The sequence below is a fragment of the Grammomys surdaster genome, unplaced genomic scaffold (genome assembly GCF_004785775.1).
Source record: "Grammomys surdaster isolate TR1022 unplaced genomic scaffold, NIH_TR_1.0 125953, whole genome shotgun sequence".
Taxonomy (NCBI): domain Eukaryota; kingdom Metazoa; phylum Chordata; class Mammalia; order Rodentia; family Muridae; genus Grammomys; species Grammomys surdaster.
This window is the reverse complement of record NW_021620773.1, coordinates 5,091,369-5,100,985: the sequence shown is the minus strand read 5'-3', so window position 1 is coordinate 5,100,985 and position 9,617 is coordinate 5,091,369. Positions and strand designations below refer to the sequence as shown.

The 9,617-nt window shown below is 47.4% G+C and overlaps 1 protein-coding gene across 2 annotated transcripts in view; it reads left to right on the top strand.

The window, feature by feature from the left end:
* The first annotated feature begins 2,660 nt into the window (after positions 1 to 2,660).
* Positions 2,661 to 9,617, top strand: part of Trmu (tRNA 5-methylaminomethyl-2-thiouridylate methyltransferase) — an 18,678-nt gene continuing 11,721 nt past the window's right edge. The window contains exons 1-3 of one of the 2 annotated variants that reach the window (XM_028753730.1): positions 2,661 to 2,804; positions 6,145 to 6,310; positions 8,453 to 8,559. In XM_028753730.1, the coding sequence (XP_028609563.1) occupies positions 2,723 to 2,804; positions 6,145 to 6,310; positions 8,453 to 8,559 (355 nt within the window). In that variant the 5' untranslated portion in view covers positions 2,661 to 2,722. Of the gene's footprint in view, positions 2,805 to 6,144; positions 6,311 to 8,452; positions 8,560 to 9,617 lie in introns of those variants that run through there. The other variant, XM_028753731.1, reaches the window with a different exon arrangement.

Here is a 9,617-nt window from a genome sequence, read left to right as displayed (position 1 = left end):
GCATGCTTGGTTTTTACACTTGATGTTTGGATGTGTAGAACTGTTTTCATCTCTCCAGACACTATGGAAGACGTTCATTGTCCAACCTTAGTTTTTTATATTGTAGGGAAATAAAATTGGTATAGATATCAGTCTCCAGCCCACTCCAGGTATACCAGTCTGTCATCTGGGCCCGCATAACCTGCATTGTTAATACAGCTAATTCTGATATGATAGGACCACAGCTCTCACAGATTGCTCTGGGCAGCTAGAGTGCAGAGTAAAGGGAATTGGGATATGAGGGAGGATCTGCTTCAATCTGAGAGTCCAGCTAAGCCTGCAGCTCTCCTGCCTAGGGCACTTCTGAGGGCACAACAACCAGGCGATGTGGGACACAGGGAAGGTCACTGAGAAGTTACTACCATGCTTGAAGCCTCATCTGTTAAAGACTAGCTTCCTGGAAGCCACTAACCTGTGGATGACAGCAGAAAGCACTGTGTGGACCCCACTTGTGTCCCTGCTTCAATCTGGAGGTACTCAGTCAGTTGAGACAGAGATCTGGATGGGTTTCTCATTCTCTGGTTAATGTGATGAATCCAGAACTGCCAGCTGGAGTATGGTCCTAGCGGCAGCAGGTGACAAAGTGAGGGGGTAGGGCAGAGACCTTACACCAGGTCTGCCGAGCTGCAGTGAACCCTGGAGGGATGGCAGCAGATTCTTCCCCAGGGGACAGTAAATCCTGGAATCCTGAGCATTAGCACTGTAAATAACCCTCACTTTCCCTGAACCATTCACTCCTTCCACATGGGAAAAAGAAAATGTGGGATTGAACTCATTAAGCAAGTTGGGCATGCAGTTAGGGCTAGGCTGGGCTGCATTTCCCGTAGGGTACAGTGGGGTACGGAGTTGCTGCATCCCTCCTTGGTGTGTTTGGTGGGGAGAGGACATTAATCTATGAATAACCAGACTACCTTGGTGATGTCCCCTCAGTGTCTGTGCTTAGCTCTGGCTCAGCCCATGCCTTGCCCTCATGCAACCAAACTCTGCTCTGTCTACTAGGGCATCTGATGTTTGGCATAATACACTGCAATTCGTCTGCTTTCCCCTCTGAAGATGCTCAAAGGCAGCTTCCCCCAACCTCTTCCTCTTCACAGCTCCTAAGCTGGCTGTTCAGAAGGGTCAGCTTTGTGACACTGGAGACTTGAGCTGAGGAGCTGACATGAAGTATACATGGCTGAAGCGCCACCATCCTAGATGGCAGAGGCTTGCTTCCCTGTAATTTTTTTTAACCTCTTTATGGGGGGCAGTGTTTCTGAAACCCACACGCCATTTGGGTTTGCCACACAGCACTTTTCCATGTTGCCTTTACTACAGCTATCTATGATAGATCGCACTGCAGACTTTGGGAGTTATAGGGAAGCCAAAAACACCTTGTGCGTGAAAAAGGAGTGTCCTAGTTTGCTTTCTAGTGTAATAAAATACTGACCAGAAGCAGTGCAGGGAGGAAAGGGTTTATTTATGTGGTTTGCAGATCGGAATCATAAACCAACCTGAAGGAAAGTTAGAGAAGGAATCTGACAGGAGCAGAGGCCACGGAGGGACACTGCTTACTGGCTTGCTCCTCATGGCTTGATTAGTTTGCCTTCTTTTACAACCCAACATCACCTGCACTAGTGTGGCTCTCTTTAAATCAATCAAATCCCACAGACTTGCCTAAAGGCCAATCTAATGGAAGTATTTTCTCAATTGATCTGTACATTTGCTATATTAAATGCCTACACCCAAGAAGGGAGGTCCTGGTCTTCAAGGCTCCACAGACACGACACCCTGCCCTCTTGCCTGCCAATGTGCCCGCCAACGTGCTCAGGCCTCCTACTTGGGTTTGTTTGTTTGTTTGTTTTTTGTTTTAGTCTTTTGTGCCCAGGACATGTATCTAGCTTCTTCCAGCAGCCACATATGTCATGTGTCAGGCTTCCCACAATGAATTCAGGAAGAGCCACAGCTCCAGCCCGAGGTTCCAAAAGAGTGCTCGTTCGTCCTCCAAACACACACTCTTTAGTCATCGTATATCTATGGCCACGGGCACCGGGATGAACAACAGGTGCGACTCCAAACACTTCCAACCTTCTGTCCCTCATCTGTCCCAGCTTACTGACTGGGCCTGGTAACTATGCTCCCATCGCCTACTCCAACGCGCTAACCGAGCCGCAGTCCACTCTGCTTTGTCCTCCACTGAGCTCTGCACCCGCCGGGCCCGCAGCAGCATCAGGCATTTGCACCAAGAGGACTCGCCAAGGGGACATTTAGTCTGCCTAGAATTCAATGAGAACGTGATGACAGCCCTGTCCCTCTTGCGGGTAAACATTTGCCAGCTGCAGACACAACACCGTGTCGTCGCCCTTGTGCGCCCAGGAACGCCTTTGAGACCTCAAGCTCGAGCCGAGGTTCCTGGTGCGTCTGATTCAGTAGTACCAGCTGAAAAGCACGGAAGAAAAGTCGCTAGAGCAGCACGCTAGTGGCTAGGAAACCCAACCTGCCCAATTCGTCTCTGACCTATCTGGGACGCGCCGCCAACGTGCTTCTCAGCCAATCCGCCGCGCGGAACCCGAAAGCCGGCAGAACACTGGGTGAGCGGAGCATGTTTCCGGTCGGGTGAAGAGTGAGAACGCCCCCCGGAGGCTGGGACTTCCGACATTGCGTGGACCGGTCCGGAAAGCTGCTGGTAGGAGTACAGTGTGCGCAGATGTCGGCGCTGCGGCACGTCGTGTGTGCCCTGTCTGGCGGAGTGGACAGCGCGGTGGCTGCACTGCTGTTGCGGCGGAGAGGTGAGGCCAGGGTTCCTCACTGGGGACAGGAGCTCGGCTCCTCCAGGTCTGAGGCCTGGCCTCTGCAGACTCTGCGGGCCTCCAGCCGGGGACCGCCAACTGCTGCTGACAAAATTCTCCTTCGTTGGATTACAAACTTCACTCTGAACAGCTACCAGTTCTTCCTGACTTCTAGACGTAGCCCCCCCTCCCCCATGGGTCCTTAGATTCGGATCTGATCCCAACTACTCGTCTAAATCCCTCCTGCGGTGTGGTCTCACCTTATTTCAACCTCTTTCCGCATTCACCCGGCAATTTTTAATGGAGCTTCAGCCATTGGTCACCTTCCCTGAGGCACGCGCTGTGGAGAGGCGCGGGCAAGAAGCCTGGACTTGGGCAAGTTTTAAGCACCCCTCAGTAAAATGGAATGACCCGTAATTTGCGATGACTGGAAAGGTTAAATGACATAGTATATATTGAAAGGGCTAGCCATGAAATATGAGATGTTGGAAAGCAGGGGCGATCTTTTTTTTTTTTTAATAATCACAGCTGCTATGACAGTAAAAGAGCCACAGGATACACGTGTGTACTACGCTGAGGAAGGAAGAAGGAAGCTCAGTTGGATTTCTCTACAAAGAGCTGGCTGCAGTAACACAGGCAGGAGTCAGAGGAGAGAGTGCGAGTCAGGATAGGATGTATAGGATGTAGTGGGGTCAATCCCCAGTTGTAGAAGCTGACACAGTATTAGGGAATTTGGGAGTAATGTTGAGTAGGCCGTGTGAGTCTTTGAAGGTTTCCAATGAGGACTGTAACTAGATGCTTTCGGAAATGGAGTAGGTTGACCTCGTTCTTCCAGATTTATCATTTTACTACTTAAGGAAGATAAACTGCTGGTTTTTTGTTTGTTTGTTTGTTTGTTTTGTTTTGTTTTTTGAGACAGGGTTTCTCTGTGTAGCCCTGGTTGTCCTGGAACTCACTCTGTAGACCAGGCTGGCCTCGAACTCAGAAATCCACCTGCCTCTGCCTCCCAAGTGCTGGGATTAAAGGCGTGCGCCACCACTGCCCGGCAAACTGCTGGTTTTTATGTCACTTAAAAACTATGTGATATATGTTAGGGTCCTCTGGGAGGAGGGACCCTTAGCTGAGAAAATGTCATCACATTGGCCTCCAGGCTAGTCAGTGGGGCAGTCTCTGAATTGATGCAGGAGGGCTCATCCCATTGTGAGTAGTGCTATCCCTGGGCAGGTAGTCTTAGGTTGTATAAGAAAACAGGTTGAATAAGCCAAGGGAACAAGCCGGTAAGCAGTGTTCTTTTATGACCTATGATTAATTCCTGCCTCCAGGTTCCTGACCTGAGCTTCCCCTGATCATAGACTGTGATGTTAGGGCCAGATAAACCCTTTCCTCTCCAAGTTGCTTTTGGTCATGGTGTTTACCCTAACAATGGAAACCTAGCCAGAACATAGGCTGTCTCCACTCAGGCTGCTACATCTTACTGTTAACTTTCCTTGGATTTCTTTCATGAAAGAAACTGATGGATGTATCAGAGGAAAAAACATCCTCTCATTTTGGCATTGAGGGCTCTTAGAGGTGATGTCTCATTCTGCAACTTGTAGAAAGTTGACCAGTCCTTGAGTGTCTGTCCCCATGCAAGTGGATCTTGTCTCGTTGTCGATCAGGCAGATGTCGTATGGGAATGGTGGGGTTCTGAAGCTCTGTGTAGAGTTTGTCTGTGCTACAAGCTTGTGGGGTTTTAGCTCTCCATATGCCCTGGGCATTGCATTAGCTCTTGGGACACAGGATTGCATTATGCCATCTCTGCATTAGTAAGGATAAGGCTAGCTCAAGACCTGAGCCCAGCATGGTTAATCTCTGCAGTAGAGCACAGTCAAGTGCCTCCAGACAAAAGAGGGCCTCATCCCATACCAGGCTGTGTGCGACTTCAATGAGTGTGGCATTTTATTTGTTAAAGGTTTGTCAGCAAAATCCCTGGTATTTTTGGGGGAGGGGGCAGTAATCAAATACTTGAAGCTTTTTAATACAATGCCTTGTCTCTCCTTACATTCAGCTTATTAAAGAGAAACAGGGTTTTGATGCAGCGTGAACACCTGTGAGTTTTCTGAGACACTGGAGGGCCACTGCTGGCCCATGTGATATTTGGTTGGGTATTTGTCACAGTAGAGAAGATAGATCATAAAGTGTGTGGCTGATAGAGCCTTATGGAATAGCCAACACCTTAACTTAAATGTTTGGTGTTGAGAATTGAACCCAGGGCTTTACTCATGCTAAATATGGGCTTTCCCCTGGAGGTACAGCCTCTGGGTGATAAAATTCCAATAATTTAATTATCTTTATATTTGATGACTTAGAATGTAAAAGTCTTAGTAACTGGATAACTTTTAAAATGAGCTTAGGTGGTGGCTAGAGAGTTGGCTCAGTGGTTACGAGCAATGACTGCTCTTCCCAGCAACCACTTGGTGGCATTGCCATCTGTAATGGGATTTGATGCCCTCTTCTGGTGTGTCTGAAAACAGCTACAGTATACTTATATAAATAAAATAAATACATCTTTTAAAAATGAGTTTACTTTAAAAATAGCTGCACAGTGATTACTTACCTTAAAAATATTTTAAATCCTATATGTATGGTTGTTTTGCCAAAATGTATGTCTGTGCACCATGTGTGTACCTGGTGTTAAGGCTGGCCAGAAGAAGGTACCAGATCTCCCGGAACTGGAGTTACAGTTTTGTGACCTGCTGTGTGGGTGCTGGGAGTTGAACCTGGGTCTGCTGAAGAATCAGCAAGTGCTCTTAACCCCAGAGCTATCTCTCCAGCCCTGATTTTTTTCTTTTTAACAGAATCTTGATATGTAGCTTGGGATTAGCCTCAAACTCAGTATCTTCCTGCCCTGGCCTCCCAAATACTGAAACTATCGGTATGTGTTACCACGTCTGGCTGAATGGTGGCTTGTGTTTGCATTGGGATCTGAGTTTCTGCCCACCATTCGATCACTCAGCATATATATCTGATAGACCCCTGCTGTGTGTTACCCATTGTATTGATACATATGTAGAGGCACAACATGAGAGAAAGCTCGTTTTATTTACTCTGGGGACACAAGACAACTTGAGTGCACAGTGTACTAGAAGGAAGGGGCCTTACCACTGCCGGTGTGATGAGGGCTAAAGGGAAGAAGTACCCACAGATATTTCACTAAAATGTAAGCCAGGCCCTAGACCACATGACAGGTTTGGACTGCCAAAATATATAGAGACATTGGGGTCGGGGGCAGAGGGTTTGGTGTGTCAGAACTGCCTAGAACACAGAAGTCCCTGCTTTTTACCCTAACTTCTCTCTTCAGGTTACCAGGTGACAGGGGTATTTATGAAGAACTGGGACTCTCTGGATGAACAGGGCATTTGTGCTGCTGACAAGGACTGTGAAGATGCATATAAAGTCTGTCAGATCTTAGACATCCCTTTCCACCAGGTGTCCTATGTGAAGGAGTACTGGAATGATGTATTCAGGTGAGTGCAGGCCATTGCACAGGCAGGGTTTGTTGTGTTGTGAAGCTTTTCCAAGGGAGGTTGGTTGGAAACAGTCAGTGCTTCTTCATAGAGGTGGCCAAGAGTGTGCTGAAGTTGGGGCACCAGGAACCTGGCCGACAGCACCCTCACACTCTTTCTTGGGACAGTTCCCACCCACCAGACATTTTGCTAATGCTTCTCTGAACTATGGGTTGAGAAGTGACGGCTGAGACCTCCCCAGAAGATGCTGGGAGATGGGTGTCAGTCAGTTCCCATACACTGTGTGTAAGTAGTGATGGGAATGTTCTGCTGAGTTTCTTATCAACTTGACAAAAGCCAGGGTAATGTGAGGAGAGGGAGTTTCAACTGAGAAAATACAGGCGAGTCTGTGGGCTGTTTTATTGATTAATGACAGCTGTGGGAGGACACAGTCCACTAAAGAACAGGGCGTCCCAGTCTGTATAAGAAAGCAGGCTGACACGCCAGTAAGCAGCACCCCTCCATGGCTTCTGCATCAGCGTCTGTCTCTGGTTCCTGCCCTGCTTGATATCCTGTCCTGACTTCCATAAAGATAGACTGTGGTCAGGACATATAAGCCAAATAAACCCTTTCTTTCCCTAGTCGCTCTTGGCCATGGTCTCTATCACAGTAATAGAAAACAAGATAAGACAGAAGGTTGGAAGGGAAGGGTTTTGTGAGGCACGACCTTGCCTTTTGAAAACAAGAAGTAACCAGTAAAACTTTCATCAAATCAGACACTGTATTATGTTTATTATATGCAATATCTGGGAGTACAGCATGGTCCTGTTTTATAGGAATCAGCTGTCTAGTTGGGTGATAGGCTCTTTACCAAAGTTGTTGATGGTATAGGACATTTCCTGGGTTGAGAAGAGGGGGCATGGTATGGCATGGAGTGTGGTCTGGCAGCCTCATGGAAGAGGAGGGGCCTGAGCAGCTTCATGTAGGTCGTGAATAGCGGCTGTTCTGTGAGGTTCCAGAGCCATGGTGAGCAGGGAGAACGCCCCTCATCCATCTCAGGAATGTGAAATTTGCCTAGCCACTTACTCCTGCAGAGAAAGACATCCAGGGCTAGTTTCTGGTAAACTCTGACAATGCTTGGAAGCCCTTGCATATGTCAGAGACATCAGGCCATGTTCACTGTGGGTTACCCTTGCCTAAACAGGCCTCAGTCTCAACTTTGACACTTACAAGACCTTGGACAATTTATTTGATTTTTCTAAGTCTCAGTTTTTTTATCTTTAAATTAAGGGTAATGCCAATACCTGCCAAGAACATTATAGAAATGAGTTGAAGTCATGCAAAGTTCTAGACATTTCAAGTCCATTTACAAGTGTTTTGGGTACTTTTTCTTGCTGTGACAAAACATCGTGACCAATAGAATGCCAACTAATAGAAAGAGTTTTTTCCAGGGGGATAAAAGTCCATCATGGCAGCAGGAACAGCAGCAGAGAGAGTGAACTGGAAATAGCATGTGGCTTTTAAAACCTCAAAACTCACTGCCTATGACAGACTTCCTCCAGCAGGGCCACACCACCTGAGCCTGCACAAATAGCATTGGGGACTATCTTAATTAGGGTTTTATTGCTGTGCACAGACACCATGACCAAGGCAACTCTTATAAGGACATTTAATTGGAGTTGGCTTATAGGTTCAGAGATTCAGTCCATTATCATCAAGGTAGGAACATGGCAGTATCTAGGCAGGCATGGTTCAGGAGGAGCTGAGAGTTCTGCATCTTCATCTGAAGGCCACTGGGAAAGTCAGGCTTCCAGGCAGCTAGGATGAGGGTCTTAAAGCCCATGTCCACAGTGACACACTTACTCCAACAGAGCCATACTTTGTAATAGTGCTATTCCCTGGGCTGAGCATATAGAACCCATCACAGGGACCAAGTATTCACACATCTGAGACTCTGGGGGCTGTTCTCATTCAGATATGAGTTCTAAGAAGTCACTTGACATGGTAGGAAAATGGTTTGATAATGAAGCTCTCATGTGTCCTCATAAAGTACAGTTTTGGAATAATAAAGAGAAATTCAACATTAAACAAGCATCTTAACTCCCTTGTTTTTAAGGAATGTATCACTTAGATCTGAGTTGTTTTTTTTTTTTTTTATTCCAGTGACTTTTTGAACGAGTATGAAAAAGGAAGAACCCCCAACCCAGACATCAGCTGCAATAAGCATATCAAGTTCAGTTGCTTTTATCACTATGCTGTGGACAATCTTGGTAAGGAATTGACATTTCTTCATTCTCTTGTTAAAATCATAGCTTTTCAGAGACAGAAACCAGAACCTTGTAGACAGTTTTGTCTTTCAGAATGAAAGTACTCACTGAGGAAGAAAGAACTTTCTAGTTCAGCGTGAACATTAGGAGAGGTGCCCTTCATCATGGGCAGGCAGATCTGAGAGAGGATGTATTGGGCCACTGACTTAAAGGCTAAAAGGTGGCAGTAGCCTAAGCAGAGGACTCTCAGGAAATAGGACTCAGATCTAAGTCAGTAGTGACTCGGGAAGGCTCATCAGTGAGAACAGAAACGGCAGAAGTAGAAACCTCTGTCAGCTAGAACGTGGGACATGTCTGCCAAACAGAAAGTGAGAGCACACGAGGCTGAGGCAGGACTGTTGTGTGTTTGAGGCCAGCCAAGCTTCATAACAAATTTTAAGTCCTCCTGGCCCATATAGTGAAACCCTGCCCCAGTGAAGGAAGGAAAGAGGGACAGAGGGACAGAAGGAAAGAAGGAAGGCAGGCAGGCACCTGGGCAGGCCAGCAGGCCACCCTGGCCACAGCCAGAAGAGCACAAGATGGAAGTCAGCGGACTACTCATAGAGCCTCAGTCCAGGACCCAAGGGCTTTTGTGTCATTTCACTACACTGTCAAGGAGAATGAATACTGCTTCAACTGAGAGTCAGTGCTGTGGGGAAAATTTAAGAAGGCCGCCACAGCGGTGGGGTCCCAGAGGGGCTTCCACCGCTGTGGCGGGTCCCACATTTGGGAGGAATCCTATGGTTCCAGTGGCCTGGAGGCCTTGGCGACGACAGGCCCCAATAATACGAGGAAGTCCTTGGTTCCAAAAAGGTTTATTGTCATGGCAGATGATGGATGGATCTAGGCGTACCCCCCAAAAACTCAGGGCAGTCCCGAGTTATATAGGGAGAGGGAAAGGGGGAGGATTGGGGGAGGATCTGGGGGAGGCATGTTTAATTTGCTCTGCCCTCTGGCCTTCATTAGTATGTAAATCTCTAGGCCTCAGGCCCTAGAGATTTACATACTAATGAAGGCCAGAG